The sequence below is a fragment of the Astatotilapia calliptera genome, chromosome 4, assembly GCF_964374335.1.
Source record: "Astatotilapia calliptera chromosome 4, fAstCal68.1, whole genome shotgun sequence".
NCBI lineage: Eukaryota > Metazoa > Chordata > Actinopteri > Cichliformes > Cichlidae > Astatotilapia > Astatotilapia calliptera.
This window is the reverse complement of record NC_137425.1, coordinates 17,202,589-17,219,682: the sequence shown is the minus strand read 5'-3', so window position 1 is coordinate 17,219,682 and position 17,094 is coordinate 17,202,589. Positions and strand designations below refer to the sequence as shown.

The window sequence follows — 17,094 nt, the reverse complement described above, 5'->3', positions numbered from 1 at the left end:
GGCCATCTTATTCACTGTGCTTGGTAGGCTTGGTCCTTGTCCTCTACAAGCATGTTATATAGGTCATTGTGTAAACAAGTGTCCTACTCACACACAAACACACATACACACCACCTCAACGGGAATCTGTATCTGTGTGCATTTGTGTTTGTGTATAATTAAGCAGTACCAACATCTGTACACCTACACTGTACAGCACAAACCTACGCCAATAAAATCACTCACAAACGTGCAAGAATGTACGCAACATTCGCACACAGCTTTCTCCTATCACACACGCACACACTCCGTGTTTCTGTGATGAATAATGCTACTGTGCATCTGGTGGGATGCACCACTGTCCCCGGGGTGGGTAGAATGCAGGGATATTGTGCTGAAGCTCCCCAACAAACACACATATACACTCAAACACATACACACACATTCACAGAGGCTCAGTGTTCTGTCTCCAGGTGACGCTTTTCCTTTTTTAGATCAAGAGCAAGAACACTTTCCACCCCTCCTTCCTCTTTTATATGAATGTAGGAAAGCACCTCCCCTCCTCAAAAAAAACAAAACCACAAAACAATCACCCTCCTGCACCTCTCCATCACATGCACACATACACACATTACAGGCAAACATCCCCTCATTCGCTCAGATATACCATACATAAACACTATAAAACCCCTTCTGGTGTACTGAGAGCATGCACACCAACACAGAGTGTAGCACTTCCTGCTTCCCCTTGGAGAAAATTGGAGTTTGCATCTGTGCGAGAGAAAGCAGGGAGAGGAGAGGCGGGGAGAAAAAGAGGGCTTGGATGTACCTTTCATGAAATGCTGCATCAAAAACAAGCCAGAAAATATTGCTTCACAATGCTTGTTTATGTAAGAAACTGTAGTTTCTGGAAGAGCTTGAGGAAAATAAGGAGAACAAGAAGTTTGTGGGTCGTGTTTTGAGACCTGAAACGGTTACAAATAATCTCCTAAAAACGTTAAACACACATCATTGTTATTATCCCGCCTACCTGCAGTCTGTGAACATGTGCCTGGCTTCGCTTATGCACGCCTGCATCTTCACCCACACCCGTACAAACATTATTTATTTATATGATAAATAAATAGCTGATTTCAAAAGTTCAGTGCGACACCTTTCATCGTGAAAAGACTGAAAAAAAGATCCAGGAGACACACAGATATATGCACATTTCTTCACGTATGAACAACAGTTAGCAGCTGGTAGTATTCTAAGAAATCTACAACACAGTCATTGTTGTGTAATCATCAGTGATGGGAATAACGGCATTACAAATAACGGCGTTACTAACGGTGTTTCTTTTTTCAGTAATGAGTAATTTAACTAATTACTATTCCTATCGTTACAACGCCGTTACCGTTACTAACAAGAAAATGCGGTCCGTTACTATTTTTCAACAAACAGACAGCTGAAGCTGTGTTCAGCTTACCGCACCTTATATATATATATATATATATATATGCACGGAAGTAGCTGTACAGCTCTAAGCAGCTGCGCGCGCTCCCGCGGACCAATCACTTTCTGGTAGACAAATGGCCCCACTTTTGGCTAGGGGGGAAACAATCGCATGAGTGCTGCTGTTTGACTGAGGACGAATATAGTAGTCGTGGTAAGCCAATAACATGACCACTTCAAGATGACAAAGCAACAAGGTGATATATATCAGTTTTTAAATTGTGTTGATAGGCCACGTAAAACCAGAGTCATGATAAACAATATACGCGCGTTTTTTCCTCAATATTGTCATCATGTTTGCTGTCTAAGGACAGCGCTAGCAAGCACTCTCTGCTTATGACCAAAAAATAAAACAAAACAAAACAAAAAAAAAAACGCCCGTTCTGTTAAGTGACGGCTGTGTGCAGACAGGAATAGGACCCAAGGTGCAGACTCCAGAGACAAACTTAAACCGAAACAGCTTTAATGCTGAACTCAAATATAACATAACTGGAAAAAATCTAAATAAACTAACACCGGTGGACTGACAAAACACACAGCAACATAAACAGTAGATCGCAATACGGACATAGAGAAACACAGGGCTTAAATACACAGAGGGAGCAATCAGGGAATGAGTAACAGGAGGGAAACACAGCTGGGGCAAATCAGGCCTAACGAGACAAAGGAAGCAAAACCAGACACATTAACATGAGACATGGACTTTCAAAGTAAAACAGGAAACATAACAGAGACTGAAAAAAAGACACAGACTCACATGCAGTCACTACAACAGAGGGAACAGAGACGTGGGACCAGGGCAGACAGGGGAGACAGCAACTAAGGATTACACAGACAGAAAACCAGAACACTAAAACTCTAACCAAACCCCACCCAGAGAACCTTAACTAAGAATAATCCTAAAACCCGTAAAGCAAAGCTAGAATATAATGAAATAACAAAATCAAAGAACCAAAAACACAAAACACTGGGTCAACGACCAAGGGACCCTAACACGTTCGTGTTGGTGGAAAAATGCACCATGTCGACCAATCAAAAAATGATATGGCGACATGACATTTGGTTGTTTAGGGAAGAGGGGGAAGTTTTAGGAGTGACGGCGAGAGAGAGAGAGAGAGAGAGAGAGCGAGAAAGAACAGAAAAAGAGAGAGAGCAAGTTTTGAGATGTGAGAGATTTGTGACGTTTAGCATGTTTGGAGTGTGTAGTTCATGTGTTGTCTTGTGTAGTTAGTGTGTAGTGTTGTGGATAGTTTTGTGTTGTGTGTCAGAACAATGAGGTGACTGTTGTCTCCAGGTAGAAAACAGGAGTGATGCACCTGCTGCTGTCAGACCTGCAGGTATCAGGCTGTGATGTTCTCCTTTATAGTGGACAGAATTTTTTTTTTTTTTTGGAGTGGCACAAATAATTTGTGTGGCATCTTATAAAATGCAGAACAGCTGATTGTTCTGTAAATAGTTTGAAATGGTTATAAAAAAAAAGAGTAAAAGGTAAATGGCTGCAAATAACTTGCTGTGTGCAAAACTTGTGCATATGATTTTAAAATTCACAATTTATATTTGCATTTAAGGTTATGAAATATGATTCAATGAACATGTTTGTGGTTGTTTCAGTGAAAATATCACTTTTTTTAATCGGATTTGATGTTTTTGTCTGATTTTAGATCAGTTGTGTTAATACAGTATATCAAAATGAAAACATAACTGTAAATTCAGACACGTGAGGTTGTGCTGAAAAGAATGATACCAAACAAGGCAAAGTAAATAGTTGTTAAAGGTTAAATGTCGAGGTAAAATCAAAAGTGGTTAAAATGGCCAATTATACCCTGGACCCCAGAGGCAAGTAACGCAATAGTTACTTTTCAACTAATTAATTACTTTTAGAATCTGGTAACTCAGTTACTAACTCAGTTACTTTTTTGAAGAAGTAACTAGTAACTATAATTATTTACTTTTTCAAAGTAACTTGCCCAACACTGGTAATCATGTTATGATGATGAAGTGAATATATTAAAGGAGTGAACGGTGCATGTACCTGTGTCTGTGTGTCTGAATGTTTGTGAGCCGGAGTACAAAAACTGTCATCATTAGTTTCTCATAGAAAGGGAGAACTTTCCTTTGACTCCAGGTGAAAGTAAAAATAGATTTAGACACTGAATATCAAAGGAGAAGATGCAGAATAGCTGAACTCCAAGCTCAGCAGCACTAACCCTCATCATTTCTTCTTTTTCTCACTTTTCCCTCTCTCCCTGCCTCCAGAACCCCCAACCCCCCCTTTCCCCTTTCCCGTCTCACCTCACCTCCCCCTCCCTGCTCTGGCTACAGACGGAGAACGTTATGCAGTCCTTCCGTGAGCGCAGCGGTGGTTACCACAGCAACCAACCCTGCTACCAGCAGGAGCCCCATGAATTATCCCGCCTTGAGACCTACCGGCAACACCCACATCATCCCCATCCACAACACCCGCACCCAGGACCCGGTCCACATCCAGGCCCAGGCCCGGGGCACACCAGGTCAGGCTACGAGGCACATTCCTTGGCAAACCCGACAAGCATGCCGACAACTGGAGGACCAGGAATTGGAGGCGGACCTAAGGACTGTTACAGCCAGCAAGCCTACGCTGGTTACCCAGGAAATGGCGGAGGAAATGGGAGTGGAAATGGGGGCTCAGCACCCTCACAAGCAAAGAAATCATTCAGAGGAAGCAAAGTGCCCCCACCGAATCCCAGTCAGCACCTGCAGGGTCCCGGGGGCTACAGTAATCACATGGGCCCAGGAACTTATTCAGCCCAATATATGAGCGAGGGCCACCTCCAGCAGAAGTGGGAGGACCCAGCGCAGTTAGCACAGTATGAGCAGGAAATGGTTGGACGTTTGGAGTCTAGTGGTACTCCTGCACCTAGTTCCTCCCAGTACATGGAGCAGAATATGCTGGGCCACTCCCAGACCCAGTGCCACCAGCCCTCTACCCCTGTCTATACTAGCCCCCACCACCAGCCCCATCCTCCCAACCCTTCCCCTTCACCTCTCATGTATCCCCAGAGTCACCTACACTACCCGCAGCACTCACCCTCTCCATCTACATACATGGAAAAGTGCAGCCCTATGCCCCACTGTTACAAAGGGTACAACTTGCCTCCAGGTTCTCAGTATGGCAGACAAATGAGCAGCCATGGCAATCTGAAGCAGGGGGCCTACAGGTCGAGCCAAAACAGTTACGGATATCAGCAGCCTCCCTCCAGAGGTTACGAGCAGCAGCCCATGACCAACCCCCAGGAACCCCATCCAAAATACCAACACTATAGCCAAGCCCAACAAAACTACTGTCTCTCAGAGTTGCCTGTCAGGTCCCCAGAACAGTATTATCAGACTTGTAGCCCCTCCTCGAGCCACTCCCCAGCCCGATCTGTGGGGCGTTCCCCTTCATACAGTTCCACCCCTTCACCGTTAATGACCAATCCAGAGTCATTCCAGTATAGCCAGCCACCTATGACCCCTGGAGCAGCCTCCTCCTCTTCATCATCTTCAGCTGGCATGCAGGAACAAGCCAGTGCCAACACTATGTTGATGCCCCCACGCTCACACCCCTCACCCAGCATACCGCACAGCTATTCCACAACACCGCAGGTCCCCACAATGAAAGAACGCTTCTCAGAGAAGCTATTGTCAAACCCCAGCTTGTGGAGTCTGAATGCTCTCACCTCTCAGGTGGAGAGCATCTCTAATAATGTACAGCAGCTCCTGCTTTCAGAGGCCCTGGTTGCAAACAAAAAAGGCAGTAAGCGCAGCAGTGGCGGAAGCAACAGCAGTGCTGGAAGTGCAGTATCATCCAAAAAGGGTGAGGAATACAAAAGTCCTCCATATCCAGACAGTGGTGGCAGTGTGGGTGGGGGACCTATACAGGATGCTTACTGTACCCCACAGCATCAACCGCTGCCCATGGAAATCCATGAGGGTGGCTACTCCAGCAGCAGCGATGAACCGCTGGACAGGGGCTACTACTACTTTGGCCAGGGCAGAAGTCCAGCCCAGGCCCATAACAACACACAGCTCAGCGTCGACACAGCCTCTTCATGCTCCATGGCATCTCCCGATGACATGTCTACCAGGTCTGGCGACTCAGGTCTGCACAACCTCACCCCTGACCCTGCTAGATGTCAATCAGGGCAGGGAGGAGATGGCATGAGCACTCCAGTGAAGAGCATTAGTGACGAGAGATCTCCAACAAGCATTACAATCCCCAGTCCCATGAAGCAAGAACAAGATTCTCCCTCTGATATGCAGCACATCAATGAGCCTGTCAAAGAGAATTTCGAAGAATCGGCCTGGACAGAGAAATCTTCTGATAAAGAAGAATTGACAACAGAGAAGACGCCTGACCACAAGAGTGAGAGAGATGTGGACACGACAAAATGTGGAAAGAAGCTAGAAAAATGGTCAGATGAAGAGAAATGTCCAGATGTTTACAGCAAAATAAACAAAGAGGGGACAGGAAAAGCCTACTGCTATGAGGAGACAGTGTACCAGACTAAATATGAACCTAATGCAGGAGACTCGGTTGAACAGTCACCGGCAGCTCTGTCTGATTCCAGCCACAAAGATCATTTTGGCCAGGAGATGAAATCAGAGACATACAAATCTGAGTCTCCAACTGCATCTGAGAGCTCAGTGAAAACATTGCCATTCATTTCCAGGGGTGACCTTGAGCAGGATCAATACTCCACAGGGAAGGAGGACAGCTCAGAAAACACGTCTCCAACTCCTCAAGTTGAGGCCTTGGAAGACCGTGTCTCAGACAAGAGAGACACAAGAGACCTGGACAATGAAGGAGAGGGTGAAGAGGAAGAGAGAGAAAAGGAGAAAACCAATGCAGAGGAACAAAAAGAAACAGAGAAACAAGAGAAATGTTCCCTTTCACCACCTCTGTCTGTAGAGGTGAGGGAGGAACTGGGGAAGGGTGGGGAATTGACCGAGTCATTGAAAGAGGAGCACATGAATAAAAGAGATGAATTAGAAAAGATGTCTGGGGATATTGGCAGCAAGACAGAAAGCCAGACTGCTGAGCTCCATTCTGACAAGGAGTTTGCAGGGGGACCTGCCCATCCAAACTCAGCAGCAGTAACGGCCGCAGCAGATGCCTCTGAAATGGAGTCAGCAATTGGTGACACTGCCCCTCAGCCTCAGTCTGCTATGCCAGTCTTCTCTGCTCTCAATGACAAGTCAACACCTCCATCTCAGGCCAGGGATCATATTGATCACAGTGATGCTAAAGTGCTGGAGCCAGACTCTCCTCAGCTACCAGGGAAGTCAATACTTCCCTCAGCCCCCTCCTGGGCAGACACTCCACCTTCCCCGAAAAAAGGTGACGAGGACATGGAACCAGGCATCAGCTGTTCCAGCGCTGTAACCCCTTTGGCCAAACCAGAACCTGTGGCTCCATCTGCTCAGCCGAGGGCATTTGGACGTAAGCATGCCAGGGGCAGAAGAAGAATCATGCATTCAGGTGTGGGAATCAGGCAACAGCTAAGCTTGGAGAGGGAGGGGGAAAAGGAAGAGGAAGGAGGCCACTCACACACACAGAAAACAAGCATGCCTCCAAGCAAAACCGAGCTATTCTCAGATCAAATGGATCTAGCCCATCAGGAATCTATTGTGAGTCAGACTCCCAAAATGCTAAGTGATGGTTTTCGTTCACGAATGTGCACACGCTCATTCAACGCACAAGATTTGCCACCTAAAGCCGAACCTCATGTAAAAAGAAAACCAGGCCCAAAGCCAGGTTCAAAGCCTGGGCCAAAACCAGGGCCAAAACCTGGTGTAAAGCCAGGGTCAAAACCAGGTGCAAAACAAGGGCCTAAACTAGCCCAAAAACCTGGCCCAAAACCAGGGCTAAAACCAGGACCAAAACAGGGACCAAAACCTCTGCCAAATGAACCAGAACTGCCACCGAAAATTGAGACTCCTATAAAACGAAAACCAGGACCCAAACCAGGTTCAAAGCCTGGACCAAAACCTGGGTCAAAACCTGGATTAAAACCAGGACCAAAACCTGGTCCAAAACCAGCTCTCAAGCCAGGTGCAAAACCAGGACCTAAGCCTGGACCCAAGTCTCCAGGCATTTTGTCCCACACTGACACTGCACCCATCAAGGCCCCAGTGGGCCGGCCCAAAGGTTCACTTGCTAAACCTAAATTGTTGCAGCAGGAAGAAACCACTCAGCCTTTCGTGGGGCCGCAAAGCAGGAGTAGGAAGAGCCTGAAATCTACAATATCACAAGTAAACCAGGGAGCAACACAAGAGGAGCAACAAGCACACCATGAGCTAAAGACGCCAGAGAACGAGAGCAAAAATATGGTTTTGAGATCCAGGAAGCCCTCCCAGGAAAAACTGTCAAAAGAAAAAGAAAAAAATATGGGTGAAGATATTCTCACAGAGACAGTCACAGAATTTAAAGCCAGCGATGTTTCTCTTAAAGAAGAAGAGCTCATAACTGTGGAGCAAATGCTCTCCCCCATTCAGACTGCAGTCACAGATAATGAAGTTACAGGAGACCCACCCACACCACACATGCCACCTGAGCAATCTGAGGAAAAGATCCCTCTTCCACTAAAACGGAAACCTACTTCAGAACTTTCTACACCATTAAAAAGAAAGAGGGGTCCAAAACCCAAACCAAAAACGTTACCGCCTCAGCCCGCCCTGGTGGAACAGGCCGTCCAAACACCTAAAGAGAAGGTCACACGTGGCCCACGAAGAAAGCGAGGGCCGCCTAAGAAAGAACCTGTGGTCACTCCCATAACCAAAGACATTCTGGCCAACACCAGTGGACCTGACATCACTAGTGACCTGCCTGTGGTGCCTCCTCAGTGCCCCACTAAAACAAAAGTTCTCCCACCACGCAAAGGCAGAGGACAGAAATATGAGGCCATGGTGCAGAAGATTACATCTCCTAGCTCAAAGAAACACCTCCCAATCCCCCAGCTAGACAGCAGTCTGACTGATGACATGACAACCAAGGCTTTGCCTGAGCGTATCTTAAAGGAAGGTGAGACGTCTATTGTGACGAACAGCACTGAGGTGATAGAGTCTCAACAAGATGGAGAGAAGCAACTTGAGGTGGGAGAGAGGAAAGTGGAGGTGACACAAGACAGAGAAAAGCAAGACATGAGTCCAGAGGCACCAACACTAGAGGGGGTGAGACAAGGGCTGGAAGAAGAGGTTGTAAATAAAAATGAAGCAACACAGGAAGATATTAAACCAGGGACAGAGCAGGATGTTCTAGCTGATAATGTCTGGAGTTCAGAGGCCGCAGTAGAAGACAGCGCTCCAGGTGAGTGGATACCGGAGGCCTCAGAAGGCGTATCTACAGCTGCCGCCAAGTCTGTGAGGACTAAAAGGAAGCGATGGGCCATGGTGGAGAGTACAGATGCCTCAGTGGTAGCCTTGGAAGCAGGGAGTCTAATAGTTACAACACCAAGACTAGCAAAGCAAAGGGCCATCAAAAACAACCATGAGATGCACCTGAAACAAAGGAGGAAGAAAAGAAAAGGCCAGTCCTCTTCAGAGGAAACAGATTTAGTTGAGGAGGCTAACACTGAAACAGACGAGCAACAGGAGAGTGTGGAGGACAAGGTCAACCCCACAGAGCCCACAGTACCTCTGCCAATCAGCACAGATGACATCATAGAAACTCCCCAGGTTACCAGTACAGACCTCATCCATAAACCTCGAAGAGGCAGAAAACCATCAGCAAGCCCAGCTAAAAGGAAAAGAAGCAAAGCCTCAACAGAGCCGATTCCTGGCAAGCCAATTAAGATCCACAAAAAGCCCGGGCCAAAACCCGGGATGAAAGATGCCATCGAGGTAATTGAGGCAGTAGTGAGGGCAGCAGGATGTGAACAGGAGGAAAAAGAGGAGAAAGAAAGACAAGAAAGGGAAAGAAGGGAAAAAGGAATCACAGAAAACAAGGAGACGTGTGTTATCGGTCCTGTAGTGACAGTATCAGAAAAACAGACCGAGACCATTTCTGTGAAGAGGATCAGGCGTAGATGGATCCATCAAAGGTCTAAACTGTCTTTCTATCCTTATGTACGGATTAACAACTCAAGAGACTTTTCTTCCTGGTGTGCCATAGTCAACAAGGCGGAGGATGCGGTCGTATTTCAGAGACGCAGAAAAAAGGGCATCCTCAGAATGAGGAATCCTTTCACAGTTGCAAAGGTAGTGCCACACACTGCTGCCATGCTGCAGGGACCCACAATAAATAAAGATCTCGTTGGGAGGTGTCTGACATGTTGCCTGTGTGGGAAACCGGCAAACTACAAAGACTTAGGTGATTTATGTGGACCTTACTACACAGAGGACGGGGTTCCACGGAAAATCTTGACGATTACACACACAGAAGCCTTCAGGGAAGAGTTGGACAAGACCAACGACGACAACAGCGGCAGCAGCGAAGAACCGGGCAACTCCTCAAAGAGTGAGACTGAGGGCACCCCAGAAACGGAAGGAAATACAGAAGCAACCGCTCAAGAGGGAAGTGTTAGCAGTAGCAGCAGCAGGCATCACTGGCGTTTTCGACGGGCAGAAAGAATGGAAAGACCGGGTCGGGAAGGTGGCCTACGAAGGTTAACTCTCCGAGAGAGGTTCAAGAGGATGAAGCAGCTACAGGCCGTCAACACAGGAGCCCCCACGGGCCAAGAGGGCAATGAAAGCTTGGTCCAAAGGCTACAAATGGAGGCAGAGGCTAAGGAGCACTGGGCCCATGAAAACTGTGCCATCTGGACCAAGGGGATAATTATGGTAGCTGGAAGGCTATACGGACTGAAGGAGGCAGCCAACACCTCAGCCCAAACGGTACGACAGCAGTTATCATCAGTGAATCTTAGACCAATCTGACATGTGTTTGGATGCTAAGAAATATCTTTCAGAATTACTGAAAACTTTTAACATTTTCCCCTCTTTTCTCTCCCTTTCTGAATGTGCCTCTGTTGGTCAAACTGTTTGTTTCTTTACTGGTCTTGATCCATATGTCCATCTGTCTTACTAACCCCAGAGCTGCTACAAGTGCCAGATTGTGGGGGCGTCCCTCAGCTGCTGTTGGAGAGGCTGCTCTCATAAATACCACTATGTCTGCGCCAAAGAGATAGGTAAGAGACCACAGCGAGAGAGGGAGGGAGCAACAGGGGGATAAAAAGACAAGAAAAAGCTAAGAAGAGAAGGGAGAAATGAGGAGGGAAATTGGGAATGTGAATGATGAGAGGCCAATTGGGAGGGAACAATTGCAGAAAAATAGGTGGGAAAAATGAAAAGAGAGTGCAGGGGAAGTGGTTGTGGTTAAATGAGAGTGAGAGGGGGGGAAATGCATCAAGGAGTAGCATTATTGAGTGCGAGAAGAGATGTCTGAGAGTGTTAGGGCAGAGCAGAAGAGGAAAAGAGAGAGGGAATGAAGAAGGGAGCTTTGAATACAGGGAATGATGAGAGGAAAGTGGAACCCTGGAGTGTGCAAAAAGGAGAAAGCGAAGAGATAGAGGGAGGAGGCTGAGCTTGCATGTATGTGTGTGTGTATTATTGACCACAGCCCCTGTGGCTCCATCCATCCACGCTGCTGCTGTCTGGAGGCTGAGCGTGCATGTGTGTGTCTGCATGTTCGTGCCTTCCTTTCCAAATGCTTGCCAGAACACTGCCATGCACACCTTATAACAACTTGGCCAACGTGCATTTCCATCAGCGCTCGTGTGTGGTTGCTGTTAATACAAGAGAGTGTCCGTGTGCCAGCATATGTGTAACATGGTTTCCCCCTTATATTATCTCATGCCAAGGAAGTACAGTGCGAGGATTAAACGGTCTGCCACGTCTGCCGAGCCAGCACAGGGAGCAGAGCGAGGCCCTTTTTTAATCCCGCTGAGTGCACCAGCCATATCTGACTGCCTGCCTGCCTGTCTGCATTGCAACGTATCCACTCAGTCTTCCTCTTTCCTCTGATGCTCTCCCTCGCTTGCATCGCTCTTTTATTTAGCTCAGTTTTTTTTCCATTCATTTGTGCTTTTTGAGGAGGGTTTGTTTTGTTGTTGTTGTTGTTGTTGTTGTCAGGATTAGCCTCCTGGTATGTTTTTTATTCAAAGTAAAATGTGAATCTGAGATTTCACACCTCATTCTGTTGTTCTTTGCTTTTTCTCTTTCTGCACAGGCTGCACATTCCACGAGGATGACTTCTCCATCAAATGTCCTAAACACGAGGTAAGGAAAAAAAACCCACTAAACTAGTGAAAGCATGCTTTATTACTTCGTCCTGCTTTAACAGTTAGTTTAACAGTTCCCCAGCATTTCACAGGCAACATCAGATATCAGTGTTTACACATATGCCTAAGCACACAAGTTCAGTTTTTCTTTCTCCTCACCTGGCCTCCCTTTCCATTCCGATCCTAACACCAACGCCGCCAGCAACACCCCCCCCCCACCATCCCCTGCCCCTCTCTTTATCCACCTCCTCAGCACAGGGATAAAAAAAATTGAATTCACACATTTCTATAACAAACAGCAGCACCTTGGCTGAACAGATGATATGGTGCTGAACAGGAAACACAACCGTCAGTTCCTGTAAAGCAGAGAAAAACAAAGAAAAAACACAGCTGATGTTCATTGTAGACTGGCATAAAGTACCTTTTTCTCTTTGCCACATGAAGACTCTTCCTACCGATTCAACGTGTACCCAGTGTACCTCGGCGAGTTAAAATCACCATATCAACGAGCGCCCTTCATTTTATTACCATCGCCTGCTACTGTGACTTCAAACTGCTGCATTTGCAGGGTCACTGTTCTCCGAGTTCATTCGAATGGTCTCCTCCACGTCCAGTTCTTCCTTGTAGGGCAGACGCCATCTGGTGGCGATGCGTTTGCATGGCAAAAGGAGGAAGGTCAAATGAGGGAGGGAGTGTGGAGGGGGAGGGGGTGCTAGAGATGCTGACATTCAGCAGGGAGCAGCGGTGCATTGAGGCAGCAGTGGCAGTAGCCTCCCATCCTCCCTCTCCGCTCTGCATCTCTCCCTCCCTCCCTCCTTTCCTCTTTTCCTCTTCCTTTCCTGTTCTCCTCTGTGCAGACTGACAGGGATGAAAAGCTGGCTGCTGATCAAAACACCCCACCCACCATCACTGCCTGCTATCTTCCCCACATGCTCTCTCCACCGTTTCCCTCTCTCTTGCTCTCCTTTCTCTCATTATTTCTCTCCCTTCCTCCTTTTTCCCCCCCTCCGCTCCCCTTATTTTGCTTCGCTGCTACCCTGCTGTTCCAGCTCTCTCCCCCCTCCAGTCTCTCACTCTGTTCACCTCTCATCTCCTGCGAGCTCCCTTTTCCGTTTTCAGCCGTCCTCCCTTCATCTTTCCTCATCCCATTCTCCCTCGTTCTTTGTCATCTTCTCCACTCCTCTCTTCACCTCAACTCCCACGTCTAAGCAGCAGAAATAGCGTGTGAGAAACGGAGAGAAAAGGAGAGCGAGTCAGAGAGGGATAGATTGTTGTTAGCAGGCTGAGGCAGAGCTGTCATCAGCTGAGGGATCTGAAGGTCTGCATGTGTGTGTGGGGGGGGTCTGTGCCGTGCCAATTTACGCCGAGCGGCTTAATCAAAGGGAAGAGCAGAGACACACGTACGCACACATACAGACACAAGCACACAACCACCCCACCCATGGGTCCCCCTAAGAAATTCTCCCTTTCGCCTGCGTTCACTTGCTTTCAGGGCTGAGGGGGAAAAATGCACACAAACGCACTGCCTGCAGCTGTGGATTGTCCAGTGCTAATGGACACACACTGTGAGAGTCCACGCAGGTTCATTAACAGGTTGCCTGGAAGCTCGCACACATATACACATAGCGAACGCAAGACAGACAGACAGGCAGAGAGAAAAACAGAGCGTTTTGTGCTGCAACTGAGTGGGAACAAAAGACGAATGGGGGCAGTTACATCAGAGAGTGGCAGGCTGAAAGAGACGGAGATAGAAGGAGAAAAAGAGGGCAACAAGAGAGACGAGCAGCAAAGGGAGCGACACTCTGTGATAGAGAGGTGGGGAGAAAACAAGCGGGACTGAAGGTGTGAAGGAAAATGAGTTGTACCAGAGAGGAAAAAGCAAAAAAAGGAGTGAGAGGTAGGCTTTAAGGAGGGAGGAGAAGGGGGGAAGTAGAAGGATTGAAAGTAGAAAGATAAAACAGAGAGAGCAATGCTGCTGGTCTGAATCCAGGGCATAAGGATGGGCAGCTGGCAGTTCAGAGAGAGAGAAAGAGAGAGAGAGACAGTGGAAGAGATATCAGGGGATGCAGAAGAGTAGAAGGGGGAAAGAAAGTGCTCAACCACCACACCAGCACAATTTAGAGGTGTTCCTGCTGCGTCTTTCATAGGCGAGCTGGTTCACTGGTCAGCTGCATCCATCTCCCCACTCCAGCACACCAGAGCCAGCTTGCTTTAATGCCTTCACTCTGCAAATCTGCACAGAATCCCTTTCAGCATTGTATTATACCAACATCTGCACAGAAGACGCCTACGCTTGCAGTTTACCTGTCTGCACATTTACTGCAGCTTTTAAGAATTTAGGTGCTTAAATTCGAGCACAAAAAAGCCTCACAAGTCACAGGAAATGATGAGAAAAGAGCTCAAGAGTTCTGGGCGAGGAAGGAAAACTTCTGGCACACCTCACACATTTGTATCCCAATTGTGTTTTTGACTTTGTGTTTACATCTGTGCACTTCCTTCACAGGACCTGTAAGATATTCCTGTGTATCACTTTCATCGCCAACACCATCACCTCTCCGCCAGACAACACCGATCCAGCGAGGCAAAATCCACTCCCTATTCCTAAAGACACGGTGACGACTGATGACGAACAGGCACGACAGCCAGCGCGGCTGGGCGAGGGTTAAAAGGCAGCGCTGAAGTGGAGCTAGGAGCAATACAAACAGTGGAAAAAGACCTCTGCAGAGAACAGCTGCTCCTTGAAGCCGCCCTAGAAATGTGCTTTCTCAACTGAGCCCCTGACTGCAAGGCAGAAGGCAGTGACACTGTTTAACAGGAGGGTAGGCTGCGCTTTAGAGACTGCGCGCCTAAGGCCAGTGCACATGGGGACCCGTTTGAAATGCAGAGCGAGGAACGCATGTGTGTGTTCTGCCTTCGGATGGGTTGCTATCATATTCAGACACTCGACGGACACTGATTGGACAGGGACATCCCTCTGGCCACCTTGTCTGTGGGCCAAGAGGTGCATATGTGCGTGTGTATGTGTGTGTGTGAGAGTGCGCGCATGTGTTTGTATGTGATAACCATAGAATTGTCATTCTCCAAGCACACCATCAGTGTGTTTGTGCATATGTGTCTGTGGGAGTATGAAGAATTGCTTCTCTAACTCAAGATGTCACGCGTCAAAAAAAAAAAAAAAGAAAAGAAAAAAACAGCAGCCAACCACTGGATGTATCTCAATGTGCGCGTTTGTGTTTAAAACAAGAGACAAAATAAAACAGGTGAGGATGAGGAAACCGTACAAGATGATGGTGATGATGATGATGATGATGATGTGCTTCACAGGCTCGAAATATTCTGATACTGAAGAGTTGAGGAAAAAAAATGGACGCAGTATTTTAATATACGGCTCTTATCTCGGGAGCTGTATTTTGATGTGCATTATGGCTAAACATCATTGCGTCACCCTTGGTATATGTCCGGCTTTGTGCTATTCAGAAATTAAAATATATATATATAAATATATGAAAATGAGAAAAAAAATATGAACTCTGTTTAAGAGTTTACTTCAACTGTGCGCACAGTCAGTATGTACAGCAGACACCACCATCATCACTCGACAAGCTGCAGACGAGGGCTCAGAGGACCCACCGGGAGTCAGTCCATCCACTTCATATCTATGTACAGTTCAAGAAGTATTACCTGTTAACAACATTTCGAGATTATTTCGCACACCACAGCCGCGAGGAAAGACGTGCATTCAATCCTGATGTCATGAAACACACACACACCCATCTGTTTGTGTATCGAAAAATGTAGCCTCTTTTCACTCCGCCATGCTATATAACAATGCCCCGTGCGGGGCGTCAGTTAAAGTACCGGTCATTTTCAAAAGGAGACATATTTAAGTATTAGGGCATAAAAGAAAGTGCAAAAATGCCACACCAAACTTTCTCTTTTATGAAGCTCATTATTTAATGGTGTATATAGGTATTTGATGCTGTTTAAATGTAAAATGTGATGTACTAATATAATTGTGTATAGTATTTCCTAGAGATGTTTATTTTCTATAAAATGGAATATGTTATTGCTTATAAAATGTTATTAAAAGAATCCATTGATGAAAAAAAAACAAAACCTTTTTTGGGAATGTCACTTGTCTTAAGTGGGAGCATGCCGTTTATTGATTTTCATGTCTATTTGTTTGGACTTGATGACACAGCATCACTCTGTTTGAAATGTTTTTTGTAACGCCAATGTTAAATATACCAGCACCTTTCAATGCTGCTATGACCAATGCCTGCTCTTTTTGTCTTCACTCAACACGCACTGACAGTAAGACATGTAAATTGTGGTTCTGTGCAGAGTGGCCACTCAAGGGCACAAATTAGAAAGAGGAATAATGACAATGCTTAAAAAGCCATATTTTAATACAGTTAATCCTTAACATGATAAGAAATCATACAGAAACATTCTGCTATTTATTATAATTAACAGGACCCATAATGCTCATCTTCAGCTCCATACGTTTGTTCTTGGACTCTGCTAGAGTAGCTTTGCATCAGTCACATTTCAAAACATCATCTCAACCTCTCACTGAAACAATAATTAAGTCAACTTTGTTCTGATTGGCTGCCTCTCACAAACAGAAGGTTTAAACACCAGAAAAGGTCTTCTTGACGCTGCGGGTCAGAGGAGTTATAGGATGGCAACACTAACTCAAATCACTCCTTCTTACAACTAAGTTATGCAGAAGAGCGTCTCTGACTGCACAACACGTCAAAACTTGAAGGAGATGGGCTACAGCAGCAGAAGACCACACTGGCTGCCACTCCTGTCAGCTAAGAACAGGAAACTGAGGCTACAGTTCTCACGGGTCACCTAAATTGGACGACAGATGCCTGGTCTGATGGATCTCAATTTCTGTCATGACATTTGGTTGGTAGGCAAAAACAGCATGAATTCACTCTACCTTATAATTATGATTAGGTGATGGTGTAATTGTGTGGGGGAGATTTTTGTGGCACACTTTGGGCTCCTTACCAGCAACCAAGCATTGTTTAAACACCAAAGCCTACCTGAGTGTTGTCGCTGACCATATCCAGCCCTTTATGACCACAGTGTACCAACTCTGATGGGTCCTTCCAGCAAGATAACATACTGTGTCACAAAGCTCAAATCATATGAACCTGGCTGCTTGAACATGACGAATTCACTGTATCCGAATGTTTCGACAAATCTACAGCAGCTGCGTGATGCTATCGCACCAATATGTACCAAAATCTCAGAGGAACTTTGTTGAATTCGCCACAAAGTAATAAACGGGGTTCTAACCCAGTATTAGGAAGGTGCACCTAATGACGTGTTCCAACACATTTATTGGCAAGCTTAAGGTCACTGGTTC

The 17,094-nt window shown here is 46.5% G+C and overlaps 1 protein-coding gene across 1 annotated transcript in view; it reads left to right on the top strand.

The window, feature by feature from the left end:
- Positions 1-15,976, top strand: part of rai1 (retinoic acid induced 1) — a 54,254-nt gene extending 38,278 nt beyond the window's left edge. Inside the window, exons 2-5 of the mRNA XM_026165075.2 lie at positions 3,730-10,326; positions 10,526-10,619; positions 11,660-11,709; positions 14,215-15,976. Of these exons, the coding sequence (XP_026020860.2) occupies positions 3,808-10,326; positions 10,526-10,619; positions 11,660-11,709; positions 14,215-14,223 (6,672 nt within the window). The 5' untranslated portion in view covers positions 3,730-3,807 and the 3' untranslated portion in view covers positions 14,224-15,976. The remainder of the gene's footprint in view (positions 1-3,729; positions 10,327-10,525; positions 10,620-11,659; positions 11,710-14,214) is intronic.
- The last annotated feature ends 1,118 nt before the right edge of the window (positions 15,977-17,094 follow it).